The 21,210-nt window shown below is 61.3% G+C and overlaps 1 protein-coding gene across 1 annotated transcript; it reads left to right on the top strand.

Annotated features, from left to right (window-relative positions):
* Window positions 1-1,072: 1,072 nt before the first annotated feature.
* On the top strand, window positions 1,073-15,109 carry CACTIN (cactin, spliceosome C complex subunit). Its single transcript, XM_079915885.1, has 10 exons — window positions 1,073-1,256; window positions 3,594-4,080; window positions 6,636-6,731; window positions 7,190-7,335; window positions 8,537-8,699; window positions 8,786-8,900; window positions 12,053-12,245; window positions 12,757-12,879; window positions 12,970-13,250; window positions 13,752-15,109. The coding sequence occupies exons 1-10, from the start codon at window positions 1,084-1,086 to the stop codon at window positions 14,240-14,242; spliced, it is 2,268 nt and encodes a 755-aa protein (XP_079772011.1). The 5' UTR covers window positions 1,073-1,083; the 3' UTR covers window positions 14,243-15,109.
* The last annotated feature ends 6,101 nt before the right edge of the window (window positions 15,110-21,210 follow it).

The raw sequence follows: 21,210 nt of genomic DNA, 5'->3' as shown, positions 1-21,210 counted from the left end.
TTGCGCCACCACCGCCACCTCGGCACCAAGCAGAGCATACAAAGCTAGCATCTAGGGTGGTGTTAGGAAGTTGTGTTATAAGATAAACATTTAAAGTATTAAGTGCCATTCTCTGGGGTGGGCTGGGAGAGCTCAGGGCAGGACTTCGGAACTTCGGGGTCCTTCAGATCTCCGGGCCTCCATTCTTGCCCCTCCAGTCTTGCCCCTGCCTGCCTGCCCTGAAGGGACCCCACCTAACGACCCCTTTCATCCCTCCCTGCTCAAAGCCCTCTTACGGTTCGCCAGCACCCAGAGGACAAAGCTGGACCACCAAGTTCAAATCCCAGCTCTGCACTGCCTCATTGAGAGCGGGAGTGTTACAGTGACTTTCACTCTGAGCCTCAGTTTCCCCCCCTATAAAATGGGTTAATGGGGAACTTGAGTTATCCAAGTTATGTTTTGTTTTTTTACCTTAACCCTTGAAACACATAGGTATTATTGGCGGGTGGTGAAGCATGATGGTGATTCTCACAGAGGGTCAGCCCAGCATCTAAGGCTTTTCCGTCTCCGTCCCAGCTCCCACCCCTCACCTCCTTGGGCAGCCTGAACTCTCACCTCCACAGGCCGCGAGACCTCGCCCCCGGGACACGCCTCCCTTGGCTACGCCCCAAGACCCCGCCTTCTCTTGATCCCGCCTCCTAGGCCCCGCCCACTCCGGCTCCAGTTCCTCTCTGGACCTGCTTATTGGTCCCGCCTCCCCAAGCTCCGCCCCCTCACAGTTCCTGGTTCGTCCTTGCTCCGCCCACTGCTCCTCTGGCTCCCTAAGGCTCGAGGACCCACCTGGGCCTGCCCCCAGTACTGCCTGAAGAACGAATCCCCAGCCCTAGCGACAACAGTCCGGCAGGAGTTCATTACGCAGGCCACGTTTGAGGACGGTGGGGAGGTTATGGGAGGGTCGGAATCCCCGAAGGATGAGCCGCGAGATGGGTTCCTAGCTCCCTGCTCAGGCGTGGGTGGGGCAGCCAGGCACGCGCCGCGATCGAGGAAGGCCCCCGGCGCAGGTCCCGGATATTTGTGTCCGCGCCGACGCCACCGTCCCAGCCGATGGGTCGCGATACACGCTCTCGCTCGCGGTCGGCTGGTCGCAGGGGCCGAAGGCAGCGGAGGCGGAGTGGGAGTCGGAGTCGGAGCCGAAGTTGTAGCGGGAGCCATGGGCGGCGAAACCGACGTCGCCGGGACGACGAGAGGCGGCGCAGGCGGAGGAGCCGGGAGCGCAGGTAGGGTCGCTGTGTGAGCCGCGCTGGGGGTCCGGCTCCAGCCCTCGGGGAGCTGGGAGACCCCCGAGTTAGTCAGGGAGGGCTTCCTGAAGAAGGGGACGTCTGAGCACGTCGGGGTTAACCAGGCAGCGAAAGGAAAGCGAGAGGCGTTCCAGGCAGGGCGCCTGGTGGTTGGAAGTACAGCAGGAGGCGCCGTGAGCGAGGCGGAGGGGAGTCGATGAGGTCGGAGAGGAAGCGGGAGACCAGATCGTGCGGTCTTGTGTACCGTGGTGAAGGGTTTGACTGTTATTTGGAGGGGAGTAGGGAGCTGTGGAGGATTTTGAACCAGGGAGCGATGTGGTCTGGATTACTTTGCAGAACTCCTGCTGGTTTTCGCGTGGAGAAGGGACTGAGCGTGTCGGCAGGAGTGACACCAGGGAGGAGGAAGATAGTGCAGCTGTCCAGGCAACAGATGATGATGGCCTTCAGGAGAGGGAGGCTGTGGGGAGGTACAGTGGGAAAATGGGGAGATTTGAGAGGGATTTCCGAAGTAGAGGTGACAGCACTTGCCAGTGGAGGTGGGGTGTGAGAGGGAAGAACTGTTGATGGCAGGTGGCAGGACTCAACTGACTCCTGAGACTTGGTGCTCAGCCGCCCCTCAGCCCGCAGCCCTTTTCCTCTGGAGGTGGGGCACCTGGCCAGACTTGGCTTGAGTCTGCTCCAGCACAAAGGAACCAGCACCGTGATAGGGACTGACTCTCAGACCTGCGTCCTAGTGCTGGCTCAGCCCATAACTGACTGTGACACTCAGGCCAGTACCTGCCCCACTGTCCCCCAGATGTCCTCATCTGTGCCCTCAGGATCTCCACGGGACTTCTCCAGGCGTGCGCTGTCTCCCATCCCTCCAGCCTGTTCTCCACACCATAGCCAGAGTGACTGTTGTCAGACATAGCTGATCACCCTCTAGGTTTGAGAAGGTGGCTTTTCCTTTTGAGTCTCATAAGATCATTGTCACCTAGGAATTCCAGGAAGATATAAGCAGAGGGAATAGTAAAGAGATGGTTTAAACCAGGGCTTGGCAAACTACAGCCTGTGGACCAAGCATAGTTTTTACATGCTTAAACGGTGAGGAGAAAAAAAAAAAAATCAAAAGAATAGTATTTCATGACACGTGAAAATTATTTGGGTTGGCCAAAAAGTTCATTCGGGTTTTTCCACAAGATGTTACAGAAAAACCCAAACAAACTTTTTGGCCAACCCAGTATATGAAATTCAGCTTTTGGTGTCCAGAAGTTAAAATTTTATTGAACAAATTTATGCCTATTTGTTCATGTACTGTCCGTGGCTGCTTTTGCACTGTGACTGCAGGGTTGAGTAGTTGTGCCATAGACGCTCTGGCTCTTAACAGAAAAAGTTTGCTAACTCTGGTTTCAGCTCCTGGCCTTGATGTTTTAGCATTGGTTCACATGTAGTTGTAAATCTTGTTATTATCAGCTAGGGGTTTCTAAGATTTCAGTTTTTCACAAGAATCAGCCACCCTAGAAACGTAATTAGAGTCAATGTCATTTATGAAGATTTGATTAGATTTGCAGTCTGTATTTACGTACTTGAAAATCAAATAATTGATTTTCATGGTGTAGATTCTTTGACGTGAACTTAGTAAGTGGAGCATTTGGCAAACTAAAGACAGATTTAGTTGCTCAGAGGCCCCCAACATTAAAGAATCTATCCCCAGGATTCATATGTTGCCTTCCCTGCTCGCAGTGCCCTTCCAAGGCTCTGTATTCCCTACAGTCTTACTCCAGTTCACTACTGCCCGTCCTATAGGACCAGATAAACACCATCTTCTCCTGTAAGCCCTCCCTGGACACCTTGGACAGCGCTTGTAGCTCCTGCACCATCTGGCCCCAAGCCTGCCTCCCTGCCTTCCCCTCCTCCCTCTCTCCCCCTCACTCACTCTGCTCCAGACACACAGGCCTGCCTGCTGCTTCTTGAATAAGCCAAGTAAATTCCTGCCCCAGGGCCTTTGCTCTTGCTGTGCCCTCTCCCTGGATCACTGTTTCTCCAGATGTCTGCCTAGCTCCCTCCCCTACTTCCTCCAGCGTTACTTCCTCAGAGAGATCCTCTCTGACCTCTCCACACCCAGTGCTGCATCACTATCTTGGTAGCTCATGGTACCATCTAGTGTCACACTGTGTGTTTGTTGATGTGCAGGCAGGGGCCATCAATGTTTTGGTCACTGCCGTGTCCCCAGAACCTAGAACAGCTCCTGGCACCCAGCAGGCGCCCAGTAAAGGGCGGTGGGATGGATGGCTGGCCAGCAGGCAGCGAGCAGAGCTTCACGGGTTCCCTCCGCAGGTTGGATTCGGATGAGAAGCAGTGGCAGCAGCGGCGAGGCAGGCAGAGCCGGAGCCCCCCGCCAGCCCACCGGCGCTCCCAGGACCGCTCCTCTCAGTCCGACTCGGGTGACGAGCGGCAGCGGCAGCGGGGCCGATGGGCCCGCCAGTGGCAGCAGCGGCCACACTGCTGGTCCCCCAGCTCCTCCGCATCCAGCTCCGCTTCCCCGGGCCACTCCCAGAGCCCCCGGGCGGCGGCAGCGGTCCTGAGCCAGCGGCAGAGCCTGCAGGAGCGGCTGCGCCTGCGCGAGGAGCGGAAGCAGCAGGAGGAGTTGATGAAGGCCTTCGAGACGCCCGAGGAGAAGCGGGCGCGGCGGCTGGCCAAGAAGGAGGCCAAGGAGAGGAAGCAGCGCGAGAAGATGGGCTGGGGCGAGGAGTACATGGGCTACACCAACACCGACAACCCCTTCGGGGACAACAACCTGCTGGGCACCTTCATCTGGAACAAGGTGAGGCCGAGGTGGCCACTGGCCACAGCCCTTACTTCTGCTTGTGTTGCTCGCCAGGTCTTCCTGTGCTTCTGCCGCTTTTTGCTTCATGAACTGTTTACAACTTATTTTGAAAGACGTTGCTTAGCATTCTCAGCACACGTGCCCAGGTCGTACCTGGCCATCGAGAATGTATTTTTACCCACACGTGTGCACACACTGGCTCCGCCAGCTTTTCCCACGCTGTCTCGTGCGGTGTACAGTCTCAGGCACTCTGCCCACAGAACCAGCCTAACCTCAAGACAGCTTCTCAGCGTCACATGCCCAGGGTGGGATTTCACCTCAGAGCTGTCACCTCATCCTTGAGATGAACACTACACACCAGGACTTCTCCTGCGGTCCAGTGGTTAAGACTCTGTGCTTCCACTGCAGGGGGCGTGGGTTTGACCTCTGGTCTGGGAACTAAGATCCCGCATTCTGTGCGGTGTGGCCAAAACAGATAAATAAAAGACTAAAAAAACCCACAAAACTACACACCAATCCCTTACCCACCGGCCGGGGCCTTGGGCACTTGGAGTAAAGCAACACAATTTCCCTCGCAGTCCTGGAGGCCAGAAGTACAAAGTCAAGGTGTCAGCAGAGCCACGTTCCCTCTGGAGGTTCTGGGGAGGATCCTTTCTCGCCTCTTCCAGCTTCTGGTGGCTGCTCGCCACCCTTGGCTTGTAGCTGCATCACTCCAGTCTCTGCTTCTGTCGTCACGTGGCTGTCTTCCCTCAGTGTCTGTGTCCTCACGTGATGTTCTCCTCTCTGTGTCTCTGAGTCCAGAGTTCCCTCATCTTATAAGGACACCAGTCACTGGACTAAGGCCCAGCCTAGTCCGGCACGACATCAACTAATCACATCCGCAGAGACCCTGTTTCCAAATAAGGTCATGTTCCCGGATTCCTGGGTTGGGACGTGGACATACCTATGTGGAGGACAAATTCGACCCGACACAGCTGTGGGGAGGGTGAGAACCGGTGGACACAGGCGGAAGCCACCGTATCTACCGCTATCTACATACACTCTGAGCTCACAGCACCTCAGGGCCTTTGCACTCACCATTCCTCTACCTGGAGCACTCCCAAGCCCTCCCCATGGCTGTTTCTTCCTCATTATCAAGGCACTGCTTCTCCCTTCCTAGTGCTTTACTAACAGACGTGAATCATGCGCCTGCCGGGTGCTGGGTACCGTGTGGGCCCTGCACATGCGTCAGTGAGCGACAGAGAGAGACGCCTGTCCTTGTGCAGCCATCAGTCTCAGGGGAGGCTGGCTGTAAATAACTCATTTAGCTGAGTCCGCAGAGGAAGGAACGAAGGCAGGCGGGGGTGGGCGAGGAGGCTGCAGTTGAAACGCACGGGTCCAGAGAGGTCTCGTTGCAAAGGTGACATCTAAACACATGTCCCACTTTATGGCGTGTAATTCCTGTGGACTGTGAGCTCAACGGGGCAGGCTCTGTCCCAGGCGCTGGCACGCAGTCGGCCCTCAGTAAATGTCGAATGGGTGAGCGGGCCTCGGGGCGTCTGAGAAGCCCCGGCCCAGCCTCTGAGGCCTCTGTAGTCGGGGGAGGGTACTAGACGGCCCAACTGTGTGAGCGGTGTCACGCATCTTGTCCCGGTGTCCTCGGGGCGCTGGGCTGGCAGAGTGGGCAGGCATGGTGTTGGCCACGAACATGCCTCTCCGGGCTGGGCATTGGTCGAGGGCTCAGTGTCTGAGTGCGGGCTCTCCCCGTCCAGGCCCTCTGCAGCTGTTGTGTGTGGCCGTAGAGACGAAGTGCGGTCATTGTCACTGTGTGGCGGTGGCCCCGGGCCGGCCACGCCGTGTCACCCTGGGGGCACGCTTTTCTGTGCACAGGGGCTCCTGGAACGACCCTCGGAGCCGGCGGAGGTGACAGGAGGCACGGGTCATGGCACGTGCCACCCACAACAGTTGTGAGATGACTTGGGAGGGGCGGGGAGTCTCCGGGAGCCTGTGCCCGGGCCCCTCCATCAGGTGAGGGCACAGACAGGGAGGAGCCGCTCTCCGTGCTCGGGGTGCCCCGAGGGGTCCGTGAGCCAGGAACCGGCGAGTGTGCTTTCAGAGTCCCCCTCTCGCTCAGCCGCTGGTTCTGCCCCTCCGCGTGGCTGCTGGGGGTCTGAGCTGCTGAGAGCCGGACACCACCCAGCCGGTGCAGCCAGGCTTGCGTTAAAACAAGAGTCAGCAGCCCCAAGTAAGACTGTCCCGTGTGTGACATGGTCGTGTTCTGCAGGGGCGGGGCTGCCTCTCCCTGTGTCTCAGCACACGGCTCGGGGCAGAGGGCGCCCCACGATGCTGGAGTGTACTGAACCGATTCTGCAGGCGAACGGGGGGCCGCGTCTTCCGCTGGAAGTCGGGGTGTGGCCGCGGGCAGGTCACTTCTCCCTCAGCCTCGTGCTCCTCATCGGCAGAGTGGGTGCTTCGGTCTGGTGGATGCCCGCCTCGTAGAGCAGCAGGGGGTCCTGGGGTGGGCGGCAGGAGGGGGCATCGCTGCTCAGCGGGCGTGTCGTTGGCCCTTCCAGGCCCTGGAGAAGAAGGGGATCAGCCACCTGGAGGAGAAGGAGCTGAAGGAGCGGAACAAGAGGATCCAGGAGGACAACCGGCTGGAGCTGCAGAAGGTGGGGCGCCCCGGGCCACCCTCCTTCCCTCCTGAGGGCTCCCAGGCTGGCTCACCCTGGCTTACGTCAAGGGGGACCTGATTGGCTTACGTGGAGAGTCCAGGGGACATTGGCTTCAGGCACGGCTGGATCCAGGGGCTCGGGCAGTGACTCCAGAGAGCTGTTTCCCTCCAGCTCGGCTCTGCTGGCCTCTGGGATTTATTCTAAGACGCTCCCTGCTGGGTGGCCAAAGTGGCCCTGGCTGCTGAAGGCTGCTGTGTCTCTAGCAAAAGGAGGGCTCCTTCTGCCGCAGGGTGTGTCCAGCGTTTCAGGCGTCCCCGGACTGATTCCTGTGTCCGGGGCCGGGCCATGGGTGTGGTCCCACCCGCCCCTAGGGAGCCCCCCAGCCTGACAGGATGAAGGCAGACCCACAAGACCCCCATCGTACGCTGGCCGCTCATGTCCTCGTGTGCCCGCAGGTAAAGCAGCTGCGGCTGGAGCGCGAGCGGGAGAAGGCCATGCGGGAGCAGGAGCTGGAGCTGCTGCAGCGCGAGAAGGAGGCGGAGCACTTCAAGACGTGGGAGGAGCAGGAAGACCACTTCCACCTGCAGCAGGCGAAGCTGCGGTGCGTGCGCCACCCTCCGCCCGTAGCCCTCCGCCCGCCCCCGCCCCCGGGTGCAGGGAGCGCGCCTCGCCACTCCCCCGTGTTGCCCCTGGGCCCTCGGCTTTCCACCTCCTCCTCCTCGGGGTCCCTCCTGACCCTCTTTCGCGCACTGCTTTCCGTCGCTTTCTTCATCGCGCCTGTCTCCCCAGGGGCCAGGTGCCAAGGGGTCACACGAATGTGCTGCTGAGCAGAGGGTGCCGGGTGCCCCGCCATCCCCAGGCCACGGGGTGGTTCACTCAGCAGCCTCGTTTAGAGTCAAGAGAAGTGAGGCTCCTGGGGTGTCGAGAGTTGCCCGAGCTCACACGGGGTGTGTGAGCTCCAGGCCCGGCCCCCTTCTCACCTTGCTGCTCACCAGCGGGGCAGGGGGACGTTGTGCTGGGTCCCTTCCGTTTCCAGGGCTCCCCGCATGCCTTGCCCACGGTCCCTCCTGTGGCACTTCCCTTCCCTCTCCCCCTCCCTGCCACGTCAGTCACCCCTCTGTCCCCTTTCCCTTCTCGCGTGTTACGGTCAGGGTCCCAGGTGTCTTCAAAGAGAGTGTTTGTGTTTGTCTTCTTTTGGCCTGATTTCTGAGAGAAGAGGGGGAACTTCTTGTCTTCACCACTCCTGGAGCCCCTCAGAGGCGGCCTTCATTTTAAATTAAGTTGGCCCTTCCCTTTCCTTTCGCTTTTCCCCTTTGCTTTCTTTTTTTCCCCCCCTCTCCTTTTCTTCTCTTTGCAGCTGGGAAATCCTAACTGTACAATAGAGTGTGCAGTAGGAAGTGGGTCCCCTTACAATCCCAGCCGCGCCAGCCCCCAGGGGCTCAGACCTGCCTGGTCCCAGGGCTCCCTGGGGTCGGACCAGGGTCAGCCTCTGATGCGTTTTCCCACACACAGCACTGAGGCTCCAGATCGCTCATCCCGGGTGGGCCTCTCTGACCCTGTGTCCCCGCCCACCCGCTGCTCTTCAGACCCCTTGCTCCCGTCTCTGCCCCTTTCAGGGCCTGTGCCTTCCAGCTGACCTGTCTTGCTCCTCTGCCTGACGCCTCCTCTTCCAGGAAGCCTTCCCTGACCACCACCCACAGCAGGCCGGGCTCCTCCCCTGGCTCCGGTCAACCCCTGCGGGCGAGGTCTTTAGGAGGGTGGACACAACCCCGGCTTTGACACTGCCCCCCGCTCCCCGGCAGCTCCAAGATCCGCATCCGGGATGGGCGGGCCAAGCCCATCGACCTCCTGGCCAAGTACATCAGCGCTGAGGACGACGACCTGGCTGTGGAGATGCACGAGCCCTACACCTTCCTCAACGGCCTTACGGTGGCCGACATGGAAGACCTGCTGGAGGACATCCAGGTACGGCCCTGCTGTGCGCCTGGCACTGCTGCTGCCACCCCAGCCCCGGGCGTGCCTTCACCCACCGTCTGCACCTCCGCCTCCAGGTGTACATGGAGCTCGAGCAGGGCAAGAACGCGGACTTCTGGCGGGACATGACCATCATCACAGAGGATGAGATCGCCAAGCTTCGCAAGCTGGAGGCCTCGGGCAAGGGGCCAGGTAATGCGGGCCGGGCCACCGGAGACACACCGGGCTGTGCCCTCGGGGAGGCACCTCTGGGTCTGGTGGGAGCCGCTTGGGCCGGGTGGCTCCACAGAAGAGGCCTCGGCTTCCTCTCTGGGGGTCTCCCTGCCAGGGCCTGTCTGCGAGCCACCAGGGGGCAGCACTGGGCAGCGGGGGCAGCGGGTCCTGAGCGAGGCGCTCTCCCGCTGGCATGCGGGCTCACCCAAGCAGCACCAGTGGCTTCCTTTAAACAGCTGCTTAGCGCTGGGCTTTCCCGGGAGCGGCGTCTGTGGGTTTTCTGTTTGGGTTTCAAGTTTTCGTCAGAGGCTTTGTCCGCTTGAGAACAGGACCTGACTGCACTTGGCGGGAACCTGTGCAGCGTGGCGTGCTTCTCTAATCAACTTTTCTTTTCCTCAGCATGATTGCCTGCACGTAATTGCAGGGGAGACAAGCTCTAAAGCATGGTCTCTCCCCCAACACTGCTGACATTTGGGCCCAGACCGTTCTCTGTGGGCCGTCCTGGGCCCTGCGGGGTGTGGAGCAGCCTCCCTGCCCCACCCACTCAGTGGCAGGAGCCCCTGGTCGTGACAACCACAGATGTCCCCTGACATGGCCCAGTGTCCCCTGGCGGGAGGCAGATTCAACTCCAGTTGAGAGGCACTGTTCTAAAAGCTCGTTGGCAACCACTGCAGTCCCACCCCTCCCGCCCCCCTGAAGCCACCGGCTTTAATGACATCTAGCTCCTGGGGGCCTTGAGCCTGTGTCACTAAGCTCTCAGCTCCATGTCAGTGCCCACCCATGGTGGCTGAGGACGAATGCCCTCCCTTTCCTGAGCCTGTGTAAGTGCTGTTCTCTGCTCAGTTGGGGGTGGTCGGGGAGGTTTCCTTCCTCTTAGGAAAAGGAGGAGCATCCTTTATCTTTGTAAGTGGAGTTTTATTTCTCCCGTAGTGGGGCACATCTTGTAGTAATTTCCAGAGAAAGGAAAGGACTCTTTGCTATCAGAAATGGGTGTCCAGGGGAATTCCCTGGAAGTCCAGTGGTTAGGACTCTGTGTTTTCACTGCCGAGGGCCCAGGTTCAATCCCTGGTCGGGGAACTAAGATCCCGCAAGCCACGTGGCACGGCCAAAAACAACAACGACAATGACGAAAAATAAATGCATGTCCAGAAACATCTGCTTTGGTGGCAGTGGTGCTGGTTGGGAGGGTGCTGCAGGGCCCTTGGACAGAATGACAGTTACAGGTGTGGCTCTGGGTGCACACCCGGGCCGCCCAGCAGCTTGGCCACCTGGGGCCGATCGGTGACCTCCCCAGAGCTTGGTTGTTCCTTGCATCGCACGGGGTTGAGAAAACACCTCCGGGAGGATTGCGTGAAGAGGAGTGAGTACATGGTCGTCAAGCATTCAAAACAGCGCCCGCTCTTAGGATGCCAACGCCTCAGCGCAAGGACCATGGGTGGGGGATTTTGCACCACCGACCCCACCTTCCCCAGGGGGTCAGACACCTGGGAGGCTCCCATCAGGCCCCCTGCCCCGTCCCTGGGCCCTTTCTCCCCACTCCCTCTTCCACCGCGGGTGGGTTGTCTGCTGCCACCCTCCTGCAGCTTCCTGCACTCGCCCCAGAGGAGGAGCCCCTTTCTGGGACCCCACATCTCTCTTTCCTGTGGTTTGTGCCCTCGCATCCTCCAGTAACTTGTAGAGAGAGGCAGGAAATTGTTGGCGTCCCACGTGTCAGGAAATGTCTTCTCTCCCCTTGGCTGGTGGCCGCGGGGCAGGGGGACGTTGTGCTGGGTCCCTTCCGTTTCCAGGGCTCCCCGCATGCCTTGCCCACGGTCCCTCCTGTGGCACTTCCCTTCCCTCTCCCCCTCCCTGCCACGTCAGTCACCCCTCTGTCCCCTTTCCCTTCTCGCGTGTTACGGTCAGGGTCCCAGGTGTCTTCAAAGAGAGTGTTTGTGTTTGTCTTCTTTTGGCCTGATTTCTGAGAGAAGAGGGGGAACTTCTTGTCTTCACCACTCCTGGAGCCCCTCAGAGGCGGCCTTCATTTTAAATTAAGTTGGCCCTTCCCTTTCCTTTCGCTTTTCCCCTTTGCTTTCTTTTTTTCCCCCCCTCTCCTTTTCTTCTCTTTGCAGCTGGGAAATCCTAACTGTACAATAGAGTGTGCAGTAGGAAGTGGGTCCCCTTACAATCCCTGTGGGTCCTCCCAGGGAGCATCTCTGAGGAGAAGCCTTCCCCCCACCCAAACGGTGCCACCCCCTCTCCTGAAATGGTGTCCCAGAGGGCACTCAGCCGGCACTCTCCAGCCAGGCCTGTTGGTGGACCCTTGGGTGGCATCCAAACCCAGGACCTGGCTTCCTTTAAGCAGTGGCTCAGCACCCGGGGCTTCTGTGGGAGCGGCGCCCACTGGGGCTGTCTGTTTGGGTTGTAAGTTAGCACCGGTGGCTCCGTCTGTCTGAGCGAGCAGAGGCCTGGCTTCTGTTTGAGGTCTGTGCAGGATGCAGCTCTGCTTGGCCGGGTGTGAAGGGTGTCGCCGAATTGGGTTTTGGTCCTGTGATGTGTCTGCACCTGCTACAGACCGAGGCCGGGCTGCCGGCCCTGTGGGTCTGCTGCTGAGGCCAGGGCTGCTTGGGAGCCCAGGTGCTGATTCCAGGGTCCCAGGTTGGTTGGCTGGAGGGGACTCGGGTTCTTGACCCTGTCTGATCATCTGGGCTTGGAGAAGCCGGCTTTGGAGCAGGGAACACGAGCCGGTTGCCTGCCCCCACGTTCACCCAGCAGCTGCGTACGGAGCTCCCTGCCCTTGGAAAGCCGGGAATCAGGCATCCAGGCCAAGGGAGCAGTCTGGTAGTTGACGAAGGCTTCCCAGTAGAAAGGATGCTCTCGCTGAGGACTGAGGATGGCTGGGATCTAGGAGGCGGACTCGATGTGGAAGAACTTATTGCTGGTGGGAAGCACCCACCGCATGTGCAGGGGCCTTGGGGCAGGGCAGGGGTCGGAAGGGCACAGCGTGCTGTCTGATGAGCCACAAACAAGGAAGCCAGCCATTGTGAGGGAGAGCTGGGGTCAGGCAGCATTGGCCTCACCCTCAGGGGCCTCTCAGTCTAGAGGGTTAGGACCTGGGCCCAGCCCCATGCCGAGCAGCCCTCACCCCACTGCAGGTGAGCGGCGAGAGGGGGTCAACGCCTCGGTCAGTTCCGACGTGCAGTCGGTCTTCAAGGGGAAGACGTACAGCCAGCTGCAGGTCATCTTCCAGGGCATCGAGGGCAAGATACGGGCCGGGGGCCCCAACCTAGACATGGGCTACTGGGAGAGCCTGCTGCAGCAGCTGCGTGCCCACATGGCCCGTGCCAGGTGAGCTGGTGGGGCCTCCCTGGGAGCCACAAGCTGGGGCCCCAGCTGGAAGGCCCCCGCCCAGCCCCCAGCAGCCTGCCCGCCTTCCTTCCGGCCTCTACTTAGCAGCTGGTCTTTGTTTTCCCCGGGTCAGCGGACATCCCAGGAAGCCCTCAAGGCTGCTGTCCCCCGCCTTCCACAGGCCGCATACCCTCTGTGTATGAATTCTCCTCGTGCTTGGCGCTGTCATGTAAACACGGCCCCTGTCTGCCGCTAAGTGCAGTCACTTCTAAATTTATCCTCTTCCTCGCCTGTCCCCCATCCTTTTCCAGCCCAGCTTGGCCCTTAGGTCACACCTGCATGTGAACACCCCAGTACAGGGACCTGCCCCCTCCCGGTGTCCGCCTGTGTCGTGGCCACTTGCTGCCCTCAAACTCCGGGTCCTTGCAGCAAAATGGGGGGGTCATGAGAAGTCCTTGGGGGGGGCCTTCCCCCTTGGAGTGTCAGGGTGACCACCCGGCCTGCGTTCCAGGCTCCGCGAGCGGCACCAGGACGTGCTGCGGCAGAAGCTGTACAAGCTGAAGCAGGAGCAGGGGGTGGAGAGCGAGCCCCTGTTCCCCATCCTCAAGCAGGAGCCGCAGTCTCCGGGCCACAGGTAGGCCTGGGTCTGGACGTCCCCTGCCGGGCGGCGGGACTAGAAGCCCCGCCCACTGCCCGCCCCGCTCAGTCCAGCCCTCTCTCGCAGCCTGGAGACTGAGGACCCGGCCCCCACCCCGCCCGGGCCCTCGGAGGGTGGCGCTACTGAGCCCGAGGCAGAAGCCGCCGCACCGGCGGAGGGCGAGGCGGACGGGGAGGCGGTGCTCATGGAGGAGGATCTGATCCAACAGAGCCTGGACGACTACGACGCCGGCAAGTACAGCCCGCGGCTGCTCACGGCCCACGAGCTGCCGCTGGACGCCCACGTGCTGGAGCCGGACGAGGACCTGCAGCGCCTGCAGCTGTCCAGGCAGCAGCTCCAGGTCACAGGTGCGGGGCGGGGCCAGCAGGGGGCGGAGCCTCCCCTTGGTGAAGGGGGCGTTGGTGGTGAACCCGCTCTCGATCCTGCTTTGCGCTCCGCCGCCTACTCTCTTGAGAGTGTCCGTTCATTCACCTGCTCGCTCGCTCGTTTGTTCGTTGTGGGCGTGACCGGCTGGCTGGTCCCAAGGACACAGGGGTGGTGGTCTTTACTTCCCGTGCCCAGCTCTGCTCTGAGCTCCTTATACTGCCCGCTTGCCCGGGCCTTGGCCTTCCTGGGCAGCCATCAGTCCCGGAACAGCGGAGAAACGGCTTCGGAAAGGCCCCGGTCCGGGGGTCCCACTGCGGGCTTCTGACCACTAGGCTCTTCGGCCAACCCGGCAGGGGACACGTGGTGTTTGGTGCCCACCCGGGAGGGCGGGGGGCACCGGGCAGGCGGGCCCGGGTCGGGGCATGTGACCGGGAAAGGGAGGCTGCGGTGCCGGGGTCCCGGTTAACGCGCCCCGCCCGCAGGCGACGCCACCGAGAGCGCGGAGGACATCTTCTTCCGACGCGCTAAGGAGGGCATGGGCCAGGACGAGGCGCAGTTCAGCGTGGAGATGCCGCTGACGGGCAAGGCCTACCTGTGGGCGGACAAGTACCGGCCGCGCAAGCCGCGCTTCTTCAACCGCGTGCACACGGGCTTCGAGTGGAACAAGTACAACCAGACGCACTACGACTTCGACAACCCGCCGCCCAAGATCGTGCAGGGCTACAAGTTCAACATCTTCTACCCCGACCTCATCGACAAGCGCTCCACGCCCGAGTACTTCCTGGAGGCCTGCGCCGACAACAAGGATTTCGCCACGCTCCGCTTCCACGCCGGGCCGCCCTACGAGGACATCGCCTTCAAGATCGTCAACCGCGAGTGGGAGTACTCGCACCGCCACGGCTTCCGCTGCCAGTTCGCCAACGGCATCTTCCAGCTCTGGTTCCACTTCAAGCGCTACCGCTACCGCCGGTGACCGGCGGGCCCCCTCCCGGACCCCTGCGAACTGACCAGGGGTGTGGGAAGCCAGCAGCCTCCCCTGGCTGGGCCTCCTCCTTGCGGGGCCTCACTTCCTGGTGTGAACAGGGGTCGCTGCGGAGCCTGCCTCAGAGAGCTGAGGGGACCCACCACCAGGCGGGCCTGGGGCATTGACGCACAGGAGGGGCTGCTGATGGGATTTTCAGAGCCCAGGGAACCAAGCAGGCGTCTCCAGACCTCAGTCCTTGGATTGACGCTGAGCCCCACCCAAGAAACAGGCCCTGCATCACCGGGGCTCCGGGGGGCTTGCAGGGCGTTGCTCAGCCCCTGGACATGGCCAGCGGCTTCAGGACCCAGGCTCCAGGCCCTTGAGTGCATGTTCCCGGAGAGGCCATCCGGGGACGTCTGTGGTCCCCCAGCTCGCCCCTGGTGCTGGCTGGCGTCAGCCTCCGCCCGGTGGGCACGGAGGATGCGTCACCACCCGCCATCAGGTCTGGGAACATCCTTCCACAGCCACCGAGCACAGGAGCCCCAGGGTGCGGCTGTGGCGCCCCATCGGGCCTCTGGGCCTCTGCGCGTCCCTCAAGGCTGCGCTCCTAGAGCCACTTCCCAGCCACCACAGGGCTGCCCTCCTTGTTGGCAAGTCTCAGACACGGGCAGTCAAGGGCCTGGCAGGTACGATCACTCACCCAGTCATAGACTGTCAACGGTGCCCCAGGCGGGCCCACCCCAGAAACAGATTGCTTTTAGTGTTTTCTTACGGAGACATTTCCAACCTCAAGTGGTCAGAAGCCTGAAGGGCCGCTGCCAGCTCCTCAGACAGCCTCGCCCAAATACCCTATTTCATCTGGAAACGTTTCTGTTTCAGGCTGTTTCTCTAAAACGATTTTTTTAGGTGGGGGGGGGGGGGTGGGGGGGAATCTTGTTTATTTTCATTTAATTGGTCTACTTGTGAGATTGCATGTTTCTTTTCAATAAACATTTTATTTTGGAATAAGTTTAGGTTTTCAGAAATGCTGCAGAGATAGTCTAGTGTTCCCGCACCCCACACTCAGCTGTCCCCATTGTTAACGCCTTACGTAACCACAGCACATCTGTCACAACTAAGGCACTAAACAGCCAAGAAGACCTTTTGAAAACAACCACCACACCTAAAGATAGTCAGTGACAGTTCCTCAGGGAGCCCCTGGTAGTCTGAGGGCTTCCTCCCGCTTTGTCCCCCACCCCCGGCCTCAGCTCCCAGAAGGAGGCTGTACTTCTGAACGCTCCAGGAGGTGCGCAGCTGCTCACCTAGGCCAGGGGACGATGCTCACTGGTGTCTGGGGACATCTGTGCTGGTCATGATCTGGGGGGCTCCTGACATCGCAGTGTGGGGGCCAGGGATGCTGTTCCACACCTCACAGGGCCCACGATAGCCCCCCACAGAGAGTAATCTGCCCCTGTATCCCCAGCGCTGAGGCTGACACTCCCCAGGCCACTGGTCATCTACCAACCCCGACTTAACAATGTCCCAGGAGCCTCTGGCTCAGCTCTGGCCTCCACTGCCCTGCCCCACCCCACACATGCTCATACATCCATAAACATGTTCTAGACAGCAGGGCTTGGGGCCTCGGCAGGGAAGTGCATCTGGTCATGGGACGCCCAATCCCCATTGCAGACCCTGTCCCACCCAGCCAGCCTGGTCCAGAATGAAGACTACCCTTTAGAGCAGAACACAGACCATATCCATCCCCTTTGGAACCCTCCACAGACGTTAGTAATCAATTGCTGATTGCCAGAGCAATCTTAGAATCCTCTGGGCAGCCGCTACCAATTAATCCCTGGCCTGCTCCACTGTCATCGAGTGTGGGACAGGCCCCGGGAGCAGGGAGCAGGGTTGAGTCGGGGGCAGAGCCGGGAGGCACTTTCGCGCCTAGCAGGGTGCTTGGTCACCAGATGGGTCGGGCCTTGTTCTGTTCTCAGAGCACAGGCTCTGTGTGGCTGCAATAGCCTGGCCTTTAGCCTGTGTTTTGTGGACCTCACGCCAGCCCTGCATGACAGCGCCTGTGTCTATTTGGGGAAACATGCTCACAGAGGCACATGTTTTCAAGCCTAGAAAGCAGCAGTCAGGGTTAGAACCCGGGTTTCTCCAACCTCCCATTCCCAGCCCGTTTCCCCACCTGCCCCCCGAGGAGTCCTCCCAGCCCCAGCATCCTGGTTCCTCCTTACGCCCCTCCTGCAATCCGGGCAGGGAGTCTACCCAGGGGAGGTGGTGGCTCTGAGCAGGGGAACAAGGTGGCTGTGACCCCAACTCGCTGGGCACGTGTTTAGCCAGGAGCCCCCCGTCCAGAGGGAGGAGAGCTGGGCTCAGTCGCCCTCCAGGCAAGGAGTCAGGGTAGGGCAGGGGAGGCACTGAGTCTGGGGGGCCCCAGAAGGACACTGAAGGCTCCCTGGAGGAGGGGAGGGATGCCTGTTCTGGGCTGGGAGGACGGGGCTGCCGGGCAGAGAAGGAGGGTGGGGCCTGCCTTGCAGAGGAAAAGGCAACAGGTGCGCCCAGGGCAGGGCCGAATGCAAGTCCAGCTGCTGTACTCTTTCCCAGGGCACTGGGGAGCCATAGAGGGGGAGTAAGCTGGGCAGGGCACAAGTTGAGTGTCAGGAAGACCCCTCAGGCAGACTGGAGGCACATCACCCCACCCAGCTGCCCCATGACACAGCCCCAGCCCAGCATCCACCCAGTGTCCCTCAGATTGTCCCCAACCCCACCCCAGCCTCTTCCTGCCCTGGGCTGTGAGTGAAGCTAAGAATAGATGCTCTCTGCCTGGCTCCCACAGGAAACCACAGCCATGGCTGGGGTGGGGGGGGGCACATCCTGAACCTGGTCTCTGTTCCCACCATCTGGAGCCCCCAGGCCATCTCAACCCCTCCCACGACTCCCGTGTGCCCTATGAGCAGGGTGCGGGGCGGGGGGTGGGAAACGGAGGCCAGGAGACCCCCAGCCACCAGCCCAGGAGGTGGGGGAAGCCCAGTACTCATATTCAGATCCCACCCACACGTGGCCTTTGACACGTCCTATCTGCCCTCCAGGCCTGTTTCCCCATCTATAAAATGAGCATTTTTACCCCCCCCCCCCCCCCCCCCCCCCCCCGCCTTGCAGGGTCGTGGTGAGACCCAGGCTAATTGCAGCTCAAGCACGCTTCTCTGACCCCTGCCCTGGTTACTTCCCAGAAGGAGCACTGTCCTTCTTATCTCAGGCCAGAGGAAGTGAGACCGGAACAGTCCCCTTTCATCTCACCCACCACTCCATCTGAAGTCCCAGCCCCACATCCTCTTCCCACCAAGTCTGCCCTCCTTACAGTTCCCCGAAGCCTCATGTTCTCTCTTGCCTCCAAAGTTTTGCACGTGTAATTTCTGCCACGTCTCTTGGACCTGTGGAACTCCTACGCATTCCACAAAGCCCCAGTTCTCAGTCCCTTCTCCCTTACCCCCACCCCAGGATGCCTTCCTGGCTCACCTCCTGGGCTCCTACCTAAGCCCTGTCACTTCCTTGGGCCCAGCCCTGAGCGCAGGAGAGTGGGACTGTCTGTATCCAGCTTTCTCTCTCTCCAGCCTGGGGGATCTTTGAGGGCAGGTCAGGTTTAGTCTACCTGTTCTACCACATGGGCTGCCACAGAGTTGCCCTTAAGGAGGGGGTGGGGGAGGCAAGACTGCCTGGAACAACTAGGCTTTACAGAGGAGAGGGCCTCGGAGCCAGGGCTCTGCCAGATGCATAGGAGTTGGGGAGATTCCTTGTCAAGGAAGAGAAGTTACGGTTAAGTGGGATGGAACAGAGGAGGTGCCATCTGGAGGGATGCAGAGGCCAGAAGGATAGTGGGTAGACCCAATGGAGGGGAGAGCAGGGCCAGGGCAGGAGTCCATCTTTCTCACTCAGAGCCTATACTCTGTGCCCCTCCCAGGCCCCCGAGGACTGGGTGGGGTGAGGTCAAGGCCAAGCCAGAGAGCCCCGGCTCACTCCAGGCCTTAACTGAGCGCCAAGGAGGCCCAAGGCCACCCCTCCATGCCCAAGCCCTGCCCTCCACACATCTTCGAAGGCCAGCCCCAGGCCCGTGGACCCCCTTCACCCACCTGAGGCCCAAGGACTGTGGGCAGGAAGGACCTTTAAGGAGCTTCTCACTTTCCTGCATCACGGTCCAGCCTCCATGCCTTTGCTCTAGCCGTACCCAGGTGGTCATCCTCTGCTTTCATGGCTTTGGGCTGATCAGACCCTGGCCCACAGCCCTGAGTGAGTCTGGGGGCTTCCAAGGAAGCCAATCCTTCCTGGGGAGACATTCCCCAGCCCTGCTTCCAGCCCGCTGCTCATCCTCAATCACTCCTGCAGTGCCGGGCTCTGGGCATCCTTCCCCACCCTGCACTGCGGGGGCTGAGGGAAAGCACACCTCCCCACCCGGACCGCAGGCGGCTCTGCAGGGGGCTTTGCCTCCTCTGGCCCCAATGCCAGCCTGTGTCCTCACAGGACCCTCCCCCTAGAATGCCACCACCCACAGCCCTCCCAGATCACCTGCTCGAGAAGCCTGTCTCAGCAGGCTGCCCACGAAGCTCCTGGGTGGAGAGTGTGCTCGCCTCTCCCCTCTAAACGTCCCTGCACCTCTACCCCCAGCCCGGGCAGGGGCCTCAGACAGACCCTACATTGATGAGGCACCTACTGTGTGCCAGGCCCCACCCCACCGGGTTCACCAGCTCTGAGCCCTGGGTCCCTGGGTCGGGGTCTAGCGCCCTGGGGAGCGGGGCCTGCCGGGCCCGCCCCCGCCCCGCCCCGCCCCCTCTCATCCTCGGGTGCAGCCCGGACGGTGAATAACACTGGGCCTGGCGGCCGGAGCGCCGGGGCGGGCTTGGGGGAGGGGAGCGGGCGGAGGCTCCCGAGAGGGCGCCGGCCACCCCGGCCACCGCCCCTGCCCCTACGGCCCTGGGGTCCCATGGGCGCCCCCTCCCCCAGGAGGCCTCGCGGTTTCCCCGCTGGGCTAGGGGGCGCCCACTGACCCTCATCAGCCAGGCCCGGGCGGGAGGGGAGTGGCCAGCGCGGGACTGGAGGGGCTGATGGGAGACAGACACTAGCAGAGACGGGCGCCGGCCGCAGAACGGAGCCCCAGCCCCGGGCTATTTTTAGTCCCCGCCGAACCCCCTCCAGGCCGGGAGGGGACCTCGCCGCCCCTCCCGCGGCCCGGGACCCCGCCCCGCCCCACCCTCTATCTGTGTCCCGCCGCGACGTGGCAGTGCCGGGGTCCTCGGCGTGGTTCTCCCGCTGTGACTCAGTTTCCTCAGGGGCCCCGGAAGCCGCCCTGCTTCCGCTTCCGCACGCCCACCTCCAGCCCGGCACCCGCAGGTCCGCCGGTACACGACTGCGCGGCTGGCTACCCCTGTACGCCCCATCGACCATCGCCTGCTGAGGACAATTGGCCATCAGGTTAGGGGCGGGGCATGAGAGTGGGCCGGTGTGCCTCGGGTGTATCCTGCGGTGACCCGCCCTGCTGTGGGTGTTTCACCGTGGGCGGTGACAATTGCCAGGTGCTGGGTGTTCCGGGGCATTGGTGAGCTTGGGTCCCGTGCCTGGAGTGCTACCGGCCCTGGGCACCTGCGTGTGCCTCTGTGGCCAGTGTGGCGGAGGATGTTCTTTGTGTGTGGGTTTCCCTGGGTCTGTGCCCGGCCATTCCGTGTCCTGTGGTGCCACTGCAGCCGGGGAGGGAGCCAGGGTGCTGGCTGTGGCTGTGAGTGTGAGCGCACGTCTGGTTGGTTGTGTGTCTGTGTGCACACTCGGAGTTGTGCCCATCATTAACCACTGGCCGCCTGGCTTAGGTCCTGTCCCTTCATCACCCATCCGTCCCCCGCTGGTGCTTGGGGACACCCACTGGACAGATAAGGAAACTGAGGCTCACAGGGAGGGACCGTGTGAGTCCGGGCCAAGGCTCAGCTCCAACCCTGGCAGGCTGACTGTGATGCCTCTGGGGTGGGCGCTTGGCTGCTGTCACAAACAGGAAAAGTTCCCGGAAATTGAGTCTTGTGGTGGGGGAAGGCAAGGGTGGGCCTGGGGACTGACAGTGGCCCTGCATGTATGCGTTTGTGTCTGTGTGAGCATCTGTGGCTGCACAAGGGCGTGGAGGGGGTCCACACCCTCAGGCGTGAAGGTCTGCATCGGGTAAGGGCAGGAACTGATGCAGAGATTGGCCTGGTCCCTGCACTTTCATGCCAGAGGACATCGTCGTTTGTCACCTGGGCAGCATTAAAGGACTTAGGAAACGTGGAAGTGGGCCAAGGTCACACAGAGCATCAGGGCTCCCACCTGGCTGCCCCATGCACGCAGCCAGGAGATGAGCTGTGAGCACAGCCAGAAAGCAGGAAGGGTGCACCAGGCGGGGTGGGGATGGGGGGGCACAGAGGGGGCAAAGTCTCAGTGGCAGGAGCAGGTCAGGCCTGGGAAGACCAGCCAGAATGCCAGCAGGCGAGTCGGTGTCCTTGTTATCCCCATTTCACAGAGGGGGAAACTGAGACTCAGCAAGGTCGAGCCCCCAGCTGGGCAGTGGCAGATTGCGGGCTCCAGTCCGAGTTTGTCTGAGGTCACCGTCACCCTTGGGGGAGGCTGGGTGGGTCCATGGCGTGAGGACAGGCAGGCCGGGCAGGCCAGGCAGGCCAGGCAGGCCAGGTGGTGGTGTGTCAAGAGGAAGAGGGACTTGTTGAAAGACGGATGGATCACAGAAGCGGGAGGAGAAGAATGGGGCAGAGGTGATGACGGACCTTCAGGCAGAGGAGGGGCCTGGCCCTTGGGAACCAAAGACCACATTCCATCGGGGCCACCATGGTGGGCGGAGGGAGGACCAGCCTGGTGCCCGAGCCCAACCCAGCGCACAGGCCTCTGGGACAGCGGTGGATGGATCCCTCCCAGCCTCACCGAGGGAGGCTGAGGGAGCACTGAAAGTCCATCCTCCAGAGAGGAGCCAG

The sequence above is a fragment of the Stenella coeruleoalba genome (genome assembly GCF_951394435.1).
Source record: "Stenella coeruleoalba genome assembly, chromosome: 3".
Taxonomy (NCBI): domain Eukaryota; kingdom Metazoa; phylum Chordata; class Mammalia; order Artiodactyla; family Delphinidae; genus Stenella; species Stenella coeruleoalba.
The sequence above is the reverse complement of the archived record's forward strand: the minus strand, read 5'-3'. Positions and strand labels throughout refer to the sequence as shown.